The following is a 13,517-nucleotide window of genomic DNA, read 5'->3' on the forward strand; positions in this document are numbered from 1 at the left end:
ACTTTGTACCCAGCTTGCTCATGGTTTGAACTTGTAGTGTTGGCTCTTTCCACTCAGGTGCAGCAGACGTTGACTATCCTCCAGCAGTTGGCAGTAGCCATGGGCCCAAACATCAAGCAACATGTGAAGAACTTAGGCATCCCTATCCTCACAGTCCTTGGAGACAGCAAGGTAAGCCTTTCTCTTTGCTGCAACTTCATTCTGGAATAAGCCAGCCACACTCTGGAGCTAGTAATAATTTTCTTTTTTTACATGTAAGAGTACATGTAAACAGATTATAAACTTGGTAGAGAAGAGAATATTGGAAGGGGAAAAAATAAACATTTTTACCTCCCGGGCAATATTAACATGATCAGATATATCACTTACTATGTTGCTTTGTGACCCTTAGATAAGTTATTTGTTTTATGAAGTTCATTTTCTTTTATCTGTGAAATTTTATTCTTATAGAATTAAATAAGTCTATATATGTTACCTGTATCTGTTTTATGTAGTTATGTGCTTAGAAAATGGTTGCTATTATGATTATGACATCATTGTTAAAAATATTGGTATAAAGGGTAAATAAGTATATTAATTTTTGGATCATGTATTTATTTTCTACCTTACTTCCCTGAACTACTAGAGTGGGATCCTCTAGTACTTCAGTATGCTAGTTTCATTGAATGTTGTAAGCCTCTTATGTTTAGGCCTTAATTGAGTTGAATGTCTTTTTATTTTTGTGTGGTACATTTAATCTGAGGAATTGGGCCATTTTAATATTTTTTATGTCAACAAGTTTTTATTCTATGAATACAAGTTAATATAAAAACATATATGTTAGGCCTGACCTGTGGTAGTGCAGTGGATAAAGCATCGACCTGGAAATGCTGAGGTCGCCGTTTCGAAACCCTGGGCTTGCCTGGTCAAGGCACATATGGGAGTTGTTGCTTTCAGCTCCTCCCCCCCTTCTCTCTGTCTCTTCTCTCTCTCTCTCTCTCTCTCTCTCTCTCTCTGTCTCTCCTCTCTAAAATGAATAAATAAAAAAAAGTTAAAAAAAAAAAAAAACATACGTTAGCCTGACCTGTGGTGGCGCAGTGGATAAAGTATCGACCTGGAACGCTGAGGTTGCTGGTTTGAAACCCTGGGCTTGCCTGGTCAAAGCACATATGGGAGTTGATGCTTTCTGCTCTTCCCCCCCCCCCCTCCTCTCTAAAATGAATTAAAAAAATTAATTAAAAATAAAAAATAATGCCTGGCCTGTGGTGGCGCAGTGGATAAAGCGTTAACCTGTAATGCTGAAGTTGCTGGTTCAAAACCCTGGGCTTGCCCGGTCAAGGCACATGTGGGAGTTGATGGTTCCTGCTCCTTCCCCCTTCTCTCTCTCTCTCCTGCCATCTCTCTAAAATGAATAAATAAAAATTTAAAAATAAAATAAAACATATACGTTAAAGTTGTCAGTAACTTCAGTGTAACCATTATATGTTCTCTAACATGTAGAATTATATTCTTTAACAGATAAATATGGACAAAAGACCCCCCAGAGGTTCTGGAAACAACACCTAAGAGTTTATTTCCCTTCAGTGATATTCCCAGGTCTCTGTTTTGTCTAGTTAACTGACTACAGGATCTGTACAATTTGGCGTTTAATGTTTCTACTATAATTTGGAGTTTTAGTACAACCGTAGAACCTAGGAACAGTCCCAAGTATGTTTGTGTGGACCTTAGAGAAATCTCCATGTTTGTGTTCACAAACGAAGCTTCTCACCTCCTGCCTCCAAACCATAGTCGATGTTATCTTTACTGATTCTCTCCTCCATTCAGAACAATGTTCGAGCTGCTGCCCTAGCAACTGTGAATGCTTGGGCAGAACAGACTGGCATGAAGGAGTGGCTGGAGGGAGAAGATCTTTCTGAAGAGCTCAAAAAGGAAAATCCTTTCCTGAGGCAAGAGGTTAGTATTGAAAAGATCATGTACCTTACTCATGTCTTTTATCTTCACAGAGGCTTGGACCTACCTAATGAATACGCATGTATGGACAGAATGTGTTTTATTATAAAAACAGTTAATATATTTTATAAAACAGTAAATAAAATTTAAAATAACTTTTGTTTTCATGTGCTTTTTTAACAATAAAACTTTTTAAAGGACTAGACTTTTTGTGAAATTTTCTCTTTTTTAGCACTCTTAAATAGTAAGATCAGAGGCTTTAATCAGAACATAAAAATAAAGTTAATGTCAAAAATCTATAATGTAATGCAGTGGTAGTAAACCTGGTCCCTACCGCCCACTAGTGGGTGTTCCAGCTTTCATGGTGGGCAGTAGCGGAGCAACCAAAGTATAAATAAAAAGATAGATTTAACTATAGTAAGTTGTTTTATAAAGATTTATTCTGCCAAACTTAGCGAAAATCCGGCATAAAGTACTTGGTAAGTAATTATTATATGCTTTAACTTGCTGTAACTCTGCTTTATAAATTTTATAAAGTAAAGTTACTTCTCTACTTTATAAATCACCATTACTGTGGAACCGGTGGGAGGTTAGAAAATTTTACTACGAACAGATAAAAAAGTGGGAGGTAGGTATAAAAAGGTTGACTACCCCTGATGTAATGCATCATACCAACAGGCTAAATACTAAAATTGACACAGAAAAAAGGGATTTGAGAAAATCCAACACTCGTGATAAAAACTCTCATTAAGTTAGTGATAGAAGGGGAGAATAGCCTGACCAGGCAGTGGCGCAGTGGATAGAGCGTTGGACTGGGATGCGGAAGGACCCAGGTTCAAGACCCCGAGGTCGCCAGCTTGAGCGCGGGCTCATCTGGCTTGAGCAAAATGCTAACCAGCTTGGACCCAAGGTCGCTGGCCCGAGCAAGGGGTTACTCAGTCTGCTGAAGGCCCGTGGTCAGAGCACATATGGGAAAGCAATTAATGAACAACTAAAGTGTCGCAATGAAAAACTGATGATTAGTGCTTGTCATCTCTCTCCATTCCTGTCTGTCCCTATCTATCTCTCTCTCTGACTCTCTCTCTGTCCCTGTTTAAAAAAAAGGGGGGGGGGGAGGAGAATAACCTCAACTTAATAAAGAGCATTTACAAAAACCTCTACATATAATACCATATTTCACAGTGGAAGCCTGGATGCTTTCCCCCTAAGATCAGCAACAGGCAAGAGTGTCCACTTCCACTACTGCTATTTAGTGTAGTACTCGAAGTTATAGTCACTGCAGTAAAGCAGGAAAAACTAATGAAAATTATACAGACTGGACAAAGAATAAATAAAATTATCTGTAATTGCAGATAACAATTCTACATAGTAAATCTAAAGGAATCTACAAACTTCTGGAAACTAATAACTACGTTCAGTAAAACTGCAGGATACAAAGTCAATACACAATTATCAATCACATTTCTTTATAACAACAATGAACATGTGGAAACTGAACTTAAAAACATACCATTTACAGTCACACCAAAGAAAATGGAATCTTTAGATACACAAATTTAAAAGAAACACAGAGTATGTATACTGAAAACAATAGAATGCTGATAAAAGAATTCAAGGATAATCTTTCAACAGTTGATTCTGGAGCAATTGGCTTTCAGCAACAAAAAAATATACCTCAATCTAAACCTCATATCTTACATAAAAATTAACTCAAAATTGATGATGAACTTAAATGTTGAACATAAAACTATAGGACTTTTAAAGATAACATAGGAGAAAACCTTCAAAGTATAGAAATTCTATAGGCAAAGAATTCTTAACTTGACGCTAAAACCACAATCCAGCCTGACCAGGCAGTTGCGCAGTGGATAGAGCGTCGGACTGGGATGCGGAAGGACCCAGGTTCGAGACCCCGAGGTCACCAGTTTGAGCTAGGGATCATCTGGTTTGAGCAAAGGCTCACCAGCTTAGACCCCAGGTCGCTGGCTCGAGCAAGGGGTTACTCGGTCTGCTGAAGGCCCACAGTCAAGGCACATATGAGAAAGCAATCAGTGAAAAACTAAGGTGTCGCAATGCGCAATGAAAAACTGATGATTGATGCTTCTCAACTCTCCGTTCCTGTCTGTCTATTCCTATCTCTGACTCTCTGTCTCTGTAAAAAAAAAACACAACAAAAAAACCTCCCATAATCCATCAAAGAAAAGTTGATTAATTGGACCTCATTAAAATTAAGAACTTTTACTCTGTAAAAGATGTGAAGAAGATGAAAAGACAAGGCTACAGAGTGGGAGAAAATATTTGAAAACTATAGGTATGTCTGATAAAGGACTGTTATCTGAATATATAATGAACTTTCAAAACTCAACAGTTAGAAATGTTATAAAATGGGCAAAAGAGATGAACAGACATTTCATTGAAGATGTTGCAGATAGCATATAAGCCATGAGCGATATTCAACATTATTAGCCATCACAAAAATGCAAATTAAAACTATGATATCACTACTCACCTATTGGAATTACTAAAATAAAAAATAGTTGCCTGACCAGGCGGTGGCACAGTGGATAGAGCATCAGACTGGGATGCAGAGGACCCGGGTTCAAGACCCCGAGGTCGCCAGCTTGAGTGCGGGCTCATCTGGTTTGAGGAAAAGCCCACCAGCTTGAACCCAAGGTCGCTGGCTCCAGCAAAGGGTTACTCGGTCTGCTGAAGGCCCGTGGTCAAGGCAACTAAGGTGTTGCAACGCGCAATGAAAAACTAATGATTGATGCTTCTCATCTCTCTCCATTCCTGTCTGTCTGTCCCTGTCTATCCTTCTCTCTGATTCACTCTCTGTCTCTGTAATAAATAAATAAATAAATAAATAAAAATTTAAAAATAGAGATAACATCAAATGCTGTCCAGGATGTAGAGAAACATGAACACTGGTGGTGGGGATATAAAATGGTACAAGCACTCTGGAAAATAGTTTGATAGCTTCTTATAAAACTAAACATACAGTTATTATATGACCCAGTAATTGTGACCTTGGGCATTTATTACAGAAAAATAAAAAATGTTTGTACATCCCTGACCTGTGGTGGTGCAGTGGATAAAGCATTGACCTGGAATGCTGAGGTTGTGTGTTTGAAATGCTGGCTTGCCCAGTCACTGCACATACAAGAAGCAACTACCATGAGTTGATGCTTTCTGCTCCTCCACTCTCTTCTCTCTCTCCCTCCCCTCTCTGAAAATCAATAAATTTTTTAATTATGTTTACACAAAAACCTATACATAGAGTTTTATTCATAATAGCCTAAAAGGTCATAACAGCCAGATATCCTACAACAATGAATGATTAAGCTGTTCTATGTCCATATGTGTAACAGTATTTAGCAATAAGATAAACAAATTATGCATATAGCAATTTAGATAAATCTCCGGGAAATTATGCTGAATAACAAAAACCAATCCCGAACAGTTACATACTATATGATTTCATTTATATAAAACTTGTTAGGAATTACAGAATTTTGGAAATGGGGGACAGATTAATGGTTACCAGGGGTTGAGGGTTAATGGGAGGAAGAAGGAAATAGGTGTGGTTATAAAAGGGATAACACAAGGGATCCTTCTGATGGAACTGTTCAAAATCTTGACTAGTGGCGGATGTACTAACGTGATGAAATTGTGTAGAATATACAACATACACTAGATAGGGCCTGGCCAGATAGCTCAATTGGTTAGAGCCAAGGTTGCAGGTTCAATACCTGGTCAGGGCACATATAAGAAGCAACCAGTGAATACATAAATAAGTGGAACAACAAATCAATGTTTTTCTCTTTTTCTAAAATCAAATAAAATTTTAAAAATAAATTAGAGATATGAATTATTTTAAAAGTACAGAGAAAATTGTCAAGGCTGAAAACAGCAGCCCTTGTAGAAGTTGTCCTCTTATAAGTTTTGTGTCTTCTCTAGCTGAATAGTTCTTAGAATTTAAAAAAAAAGGATAAGTGAACGTTTTTTATTTTTAAAATGTATTAAGAACTGTGAGAGCTTTGTAATTTAATGCCCAAGTATGGTCCAAAGAATTGTATCCTTATCTTAAAGAAGATTGTTGTCTTTTGCATGTTATTTAAGTATAGCCCAGTTCTTAAACATTGAAAACTACTGATTTCATACTGAAAACTCATAGTAAGAGAACTAATTGTGTCTGCTACTGGTAAAATCCGTAAGCCTGAGATTATAAAAACAATTTTCCCCTTGAAGTATGTACCCAGTCTTTATTTCTTTTGACAGCTCCTGGGCTGGCTGGCTGAGAAACTACCGACTCTTCGCTCCACCCCCACGGACCTCATCCTGTGTGTTCCCCACCTCTACTCCTGCCTAGAGGATCGCAATGGAGATGTGCGAAAGAAGGCCCAGGATGCCTTGCCGTTCTTCATGATGCATTTAGGATATGAGAAGATGGCCAAGGCTACAGGGAAACTAAAGGTACCGCTCCTTGTTAACTGCTGCTGCTGATGTTAATAACTTCAGAAAAACATTGAATGTAAATTTATATAGGCAAAAGATTACTCTACCTCCCAGGAGTTTCCATTTGAAATCAATCCCAGTGAGAGCAAAAAATAAAATACTTACCGGTGTAGAACTTCTAAAGAACTTGCGGACTCTGCAGGGTGAAAATGTGGCCTTCTAGAATGGCAGCTAATTTAGTGTGACTTCATAATGTGTGCTGCTTACACTGTTTGTTTACTTCACTGGTATTGCAAAAGTAGGAGCTCAAAGATTTGTTTAACAGCAGGTGTATTAGCAAGTGTAATGTGAGTGTATCATTTATGTGTCCTCTCACTTCTGTTGTATTGTCTCCCTAGCCAACTTCTAAAGATCAGGTATTGGCCATGCTAGAGAAAGCCAAAGCTAACATGCCAGCCAAGCCCGCTGCGCCTGCTAAAGCAACTTCCAAACCAATGGGAGGGACAGCTTCAGCCAGATTTCAGCCCGCCTCAGGTAATTCAGTTTTGAAAGGGTTAAAGGGGAAGGAAATAGCCCAAGGGCTCTGATAAAAGAAATCCAGCCTTCGTTTTTTATCACATTTCCTCCTGACTCAGATCTTAAGCCCTCCCTCCATCTCCCCTTACCCTTCGTTCACAAACATTTGTCAAGTACCTATTTTATGCCAGGAACTGTGCTGAGGGTACAAAGGTGATTAATTTGGTTTCCAAGTGTAAAAAGGAGTTTTAAAGTAGCACTCTAAAAACTCCAAAAGCAAGTGTTCCATCCTATTTTTAAGGTTTCCACAATTGTTTTCTGCTTATGGATATTATAAGTGGAGGGAGAACTGGAAGCATCTAGCTTAATCCCCTTTATTAACTGCTGAGGAAACCCAAAAGGTCAGGTGAGTTGCACAAGGCCAAACAGCTAGCCTGTCCTGAAGCAGCATTACTCACTCTCAGATGAGCTCTCCTTCCCTGCATTTGACCATTTGCTGATTCATTTCAATATTTACTAATCTTTAAGGGGAAATTCCTGATCTCTTCATCCTGATGTTAAAATTCCATCACGTAAAATAAAACCCTAAACTGTAGCCACGCCTCTTCTAGAATTATTGCTTAAACAAAATAATGTTATTTTTAGTGGGATAGAAATTGTTGATACTTTAAAGTTAGAAATTTTACATGTGTAAAACTGCTGGTATCAACGTACATATTTAATTATAACATTTACTGGAATCTTGCTATGTAGTAAATATTGAGTATCAAAGATGACAGGCCCTGTTATTAAGGACGTATCAAACTAGCAAAAAGTTTTTTAACTGCTATTTAGAAAATAGTTTTAAAATTGCATTTTAAATGTTGGTAAAGCACATGTAAATTTTTTGAATTTTTTTTTTTAATTTCTTGAGGGTTATGCTTAAAGAAGAATTCAGGGATAAAAGGATTAGGGAAAATATCTAACTGAAAATACTTTATAAAACTGCAGGCTTTCTCATTATTATGTATTTAACCTGCCCAGAATAAAAAGATTAGAGTTTATATTTATAGCACATGCTTTTTTTCTCAAAGCATCTGTTGAAGATTCTGTCTCCAGCACAGTAGAACCCAAGCCTGACCCGAAAAAGGCCAAAGCCCTGGGAGTTTCTTCCAAAGCAAAGGTATGATAACTCTGCTTAATTAGATATAAAATACTTGAAAGTGGGATTTACAGACTGAGTCACTCTACTGGGAAATATTATATTTTATAGGAAAGAACATTACTACTCCTGATATTATCAAATTGTCGAGTACTTATCTATACAAATTTCTGTGGCTCACTTTTTAAGAAGGCCCCAAAACACAGACATCCTGCTCTTCAGAGGTGCTGTCATGGTTTCTGCCAGGCAGATCTGTGGGAAGATTTGTGGTAGGGACGAGAGAAAAATCATATGCAGCTCAGACAGAAGACTCTTAGGCTGACTTGGACTTGAGAAAAGGAAGGTAATGAACTTCCTTCAGATCTAGTACAGTTAAGTCATCAGAAGGTATTCTGGTTAGTCTACAAGGGATACCTTCTGACTGCACACCAGTGGGACTTACTACAATGCGTCGCCAATCCATTTAGCATCCATGCAAAGTTGAACAGTGTAAAAAAATGTGTTCAGCCTGACCTGTGGTGGCGCAGTGGATAAGGCATCGACCTGGAACGCTGAGGTCACCGGTTCAAAACCCTGGGCTTGCCTAGTCAAGGCACATATGGGAGTTGATGCTTCCTGCTCCTCCCTCCCCCTTTTCTCTCTCTCTCTCTCTCTCTCTCTCCTCTCTAAAAATTAATAAAAGAAAAAAAAAAAAAGAAATGTGTTCAAATGCTGAACTTGAAGTATCCCCTGCAAATCTTTTTATTGTATTTAATTGTTCTGAGGTTTTTTTTGTTTGTTTTGGGGTTTTTTATTTTAGCGAAAGGCAGAGAAAGGGACAGACAGACAGGAAGGGAGAGAGATGAGAAGCATTAACTCATAGTTGTAGCACCTAAGTTGTTCATTGATTGCTATCTCATATGTGCCTTGATGGAGGGGGGGCACCAGCTGAGCCAGTGACCTTGGGCTCAAGCCAGCGACTGTGGGTTCATGTCAGTGACCCCACACTCAAGCTGGCAACCCCACGCTCAAACTGGTGTGACTACGCTCAAGCCAGGTGAGCCCATGCTCAAGCCGGTGACCTAGGGGTTTCAAACCTGGGTCCTCAGCACCCTAAGTTAACGCTCTGTCCACTGTGTCACCACCTGATCAGGCTTTAATTAAGTTTTTGAATCACAGCAAATTGTCATAGTTTCTGTATCAAGATTCAGACCTTGTCACTGTATTCAGATTTTTGATTAATTCTTTCAAAAAGATATATATATTCAGCCCTGGCCGGATAACTCAGTTGGTTAGAGCATCATCCCAAAGCACACCAGTTGCCGGTTCGATCCCTGGTCAGGGCACATACAGGAACAGATCAATGTTCCTGTGTCTCTCTCACTCCCTTCCTCTCTCTAAAAATCAATAAAGTAAACATTTTAAAATTATTTTATTTATTGATTTTTAGAGAGAGGAGAGTGAGAGAGAAAGGGGTATGGGGAGGAGCAAGAAGCATCAATTTGTAGTAGTAGCTTCCCATATGTGCCTTGACTGGCAAGCCCAGGGTTTCAAACCAGTGACCTCAGCACTCCAAGCTGAATGCTTTATTTACTGTGCCACCACAGGTCAGGCAATAAAATAAACATTAAAAAAAAAATAAAGAAAATTTCAGAACTAGGCAATAAGTAGTAAATTAATAAGTACAGAGAAAACTGTTTCATTAACTCTATATAGCTGATGAGAAAATATTAAACTAGAGACTGTTTTATTACCCAGTACATTTATTCTGTGCATATTATAGAATGGGGGACTCTGTGGCTATTGGTCTAAATATTACAATTATTTGTTTTCCCTCCCTCTGCATGGATCTTTTAATTCACTGAGTTAATTTAAGTGGGTAATTATCTTCTATACTCTCCAATGAAGCTGTTCTTTTCCTGTCCGCATCCCAGATTTAACAAGTGCTTATTTAAGTATTTTGATCACAAGTGCTTTGAAGTAGTTTGACTCTGTTCTTAATGGCATACTTTTTATTTCAGTCTTTTGCAGTTTATAAAGCAGTTTTACATAAATGATCTTATATTTGTTTTGACTGAATAATTTTAGTGTTAGAAGTAGAAAGAAATTTTGGCCTACTAGAAATAGTGGACTCTTGCTACATTTATAATAATGGTTTCAATAGTAAAATTCAAATATTACCTTAAACATATATACTGAGTATTCATTAGTTTCTTTCAATCTGATTCAAAGATTCTACATCTTGAATTATTTTTTAAAAAACCACTGTAGTAACTTAAGTACATTTCTAGCAACTTTCTATATAAACAGGTTCAAAAGGTCTTTTTTTTTTTTTGTATTTTTCTGAAGCTGGAAACGGGGAGAGACAGACAGACTCCCGCATGCGCCCGACCGGGATCCACCCGGCACACCCACCAGGGGCGACGCTCTGCCCACCAGGGGGCGATGCTCTGCCCCTCCGGGGCGTCGCTCTGTCACGACCAGAGCCACTCTAGTGGGGCAGAGGCCAAGGAGCCATCCCCAGCGCCCGGGCCATCTTTGCTCCAATGGAGCCTTGGCTGCGGGAGGGGAAGAGAGAGACAGAGAAGCAAATGGGCGCTTCTCCTATGTGCCCTGGCCGGGAATCGAACCCGGGTCCCCTGCACGCCAGGCCGACGCTCTACCGCTGAGCCAACCGGCCAGGGCCTCAAAAGGTCTTTAGTTATAGTCCTGTGATAGATATTTCATATGGAAAGAAACAGAATAGCTTTCTCAAACAAGTGAGCTGAAATATGTGACTATCATTCAAAATGTCATTAAAATGGAAAGCTATAAATGGTGTTGAAGATTTCAAGAAAGAAAAGAACTGTCCAATAAACAAAAAAAGCCTGTGATCCAGACAAGTGATAGATAATAGAGCTTTTTCAACTACATTACATGCCAGTCTAAGGACTAGCCAACAGTTATATAAGAATTTTATGAGAAACATTTCTAGAAAACCCATACCGAAACATAATATATGCAAGATTCTATGGCTCACCTGTTTCTTTCATGTAGAACATAATGTGGAGAGGTATCTCAGGTTTGTGTAGCGCCCTTCTACTGGGCAACCACGTCGTATTCCCAGGGCACCGAGGCCTAGCTAACCACTGTTCCCCGAACCGTGTCTGCAGGGTGCACCGGGAAAGAAAGTGCCCAGCAAGACCAGCTTAAAGGAGGACGAGGACAAGTCCGGTCCTATTTTTATTGTTGTTCCAAATGGAAAGGAGCAAAGAATGAAGGATGAAAAGGGATTAAAGGTAAGGAAGTAATAAGACTCCTCAGGAGGTTTTTTTTTTTGCTTGTTTTTGTTTTCTTTTGTTCAAGAATAATTTTGCTGTCTGAAATTCATATCTGATAAACTGAATCTTTTGTTTATAAATTATATCTTGTTTCTATAAGACTACTTTGTAGGATCATTAATTCCTACAAAAGACACTAGAATGGAGCTATTGCTTATTGTTTCTCCAAATAGAAATAGAAGTAGTTGTTTTAATTTTTAGAATCAAAGAATGGAAATATTCATTGAGTTTTATCAACTACACACAAGTAGCCGAATATTGCTTTAATCTTTCTTATACCTACTACTTTAAAAGACAGACTGGTGACTATATATGGCTAGTACAGTCATTTCTCTTTTGATGTTCTAGTTTTATTAGATAATCTTTAAAAATAATTTTAATATACATATTGTTTTTTTTTAATTCAAGGAGTACAAAAAGTACAGTGTAGTATGAAAAGCGTATCTCCCATCCCAGTCTCCTTCCACAAGGAGGATATTATCAGTTTTTTTGCATATTACTCCAGAAATACTAATATTCCATACCTCTACAATCATTAATGTATAAATATATAGCCCTCATTTTGCACAAATGGAAACATGCTATATACTTTGTTCTGTATCTTTTTTAAAAAATATTATTTGTCATATGTTTGAGATCCTTCCATATCTGCATGCATATATACATTCGTTCTCATTGGTATAGCACATGTATGTACCTTTATTCCAGCTCACTGTGTTTGACAGTCTAGTCTTTCGCTATTACAAATTGTGTTGCCATAAGCATCCCTGAAAGTGGCTTTTGTGCACATGTGTGAGCATATCTATATTGAACTCTTAGAATGGTATGTACATTTTATTTTTTTTCTTATCTTTTTTTTTTTTTGTGTATTTTTTTCTGAAGCTGGAAACGGGGAGAGACAGACAGACTCCCGCATGCGCCCAACCGGGATCCACCCGGCACGCCCACCAGGGCGACGCTCTGCCCACCAGGGGGCGATGCTCTGCCCCTCCGGGGCATTGCTCTGCCGCGACCAGAGCCACTCTAGTGCCTGGGGCAGAAGCCAAGGAGCCATCCCCAGCGCCCGGGCCATCTTTGCTCCAATGGAGCCTCGGCTGCGGGAGGGGAAGAGAGAGACAGAGAGGAAGGAGGGGTGGGGGTGGAGAAGCAAATGGGCGCTTCTCCTATGTGCCCTGGCCGGGAATCAAACCCGGGTCCCCCGCACGCCAGGCTGACGCTCTACCGCTGAGCCAACTGGCTAGGGCCTGGTATGTACATTTTAAATTTTGATAAATAGCCTGACCAGGCAGTGGTGCAGTAGACAGAGCGTCGGACTGGGACATGGAAGACTCAGGTTTGAAACCCTGAGGTTGCCAGCTTGAGCCTAGGCTCACCAGCTTCAGCACAGGGTCACTGGCTTGAGCGTGGAATCATAGACATGACCCCCATGGTCACTGGCTTGAGCCCAAGGTCGCTGGCTTGAGCAAGGGGTCACTCGCTCTGCTGCAGCCCCCTGTTCAAGTCACATATGAGAAAGCAATCAACGAACAACTAAGGAGATGCAACGAAGAATTGATGCTTCTCATCTCTCTCCCTTCCTGTCTGTCCCCCGCTGTTCCTCTCTCTGTCTCTGTCACAAAAATTAATTAATTTTGATAAATATTTCAGTTTTTCCCTTTATTAAAGTTCTACCAACAGGGTCCACCATGTTATACAATAATAGAGCATTGATTTTTTTTCTAGAAAATAAGAATTGCCAAAAATTTTGTTCCTAAATGATTTTTTAGAGTGAAGCTTTCAGACGTATAGTTTGAAAGTACATTTTCATTCATATTTACTTACAAATTAATCTTGTAAAATTTAATAGTATTCTATTAAATTGATTCCTGAAGCTGCTTTATAGAGTTCTCTACCTCCTTTCAGTCGAACACCTTACAGCCTCTTTTCACTGGTATTTTTCAGGTGCTAAAGTGGAATTTTACTACTCCACGGGATGAATACATTGAACAGCTAAAGACTCAGATGTCTAGCTGTGTGGCTAAATGGTTACAAGATGAGATGTTTCACTCAGACTTTCAACATCATAACAAAGCCCTTGCAGTCATGGTTGATGTAAGTTTGCCATAGATAAATATGCATGTGTCTCATACATGTGGAAATACTGAGCCCTGTGAAATAATCAGAAGTTTGCATGACTT

General features: G+C 39.0%; 1 protein-coding gene across 4 annotated transcripts in view; it reads left to right on the top strand.

The window, feature by feature from the left end:
• CKAP5 (cytoskeleton associated protein 5) overlaps positions 1–13,517 on the top strand; it is a 122,631-nt gene that overhangs the window by 90,800 nt on the left and 18,314 nt on the right. For all 4 annotated transcript variants that reach the window (XM_066361999.1, XM_066362008.1, XM_066362016.1 and 1 more), the window contains exons 23-29: positions 58–171; positions 1,804–1,932; positions 6,208–6,402; positions 6,783–6,918; positions 7,974–8,062; positions 11,173–11,298; positions 13,282–13,431. In XM_066361999.1, the coding sequence (XP_066218096.1) occupies positions 58–171; positions 1,804–1,932; positions 6,208–6,402; positions 6,783–6,918; positions 7,974–8,062; positions 11,173–11,298; positions 13,282–13,431 (939 nt within the window). The remainder of the gene's footprint in view (positions 1–57; positions 172–1,803; positions 1,933–6,207; positions 6,403–6,782; positions 6,919–7,973; positions 8,063–11,172; positions 11,299–13,281; positions 13,432–13,517) is intronic.

This window comes from Saccopteryx leptura, chromosome 1 (genome assembly GCF_036850995.1).
Source record: "Saccopteryx leptura isolate mSacLep1 chromosome 1, mSacLep1_pri_phased_curated, whole genome shotgun sequence".
Taxonomy (NCBI): Eukaryota; Metazoa; Chordata; class Mammalia; order Chiroptera; family Emballonuridae; genus Saccopteryx; species Saccopteryx leptura.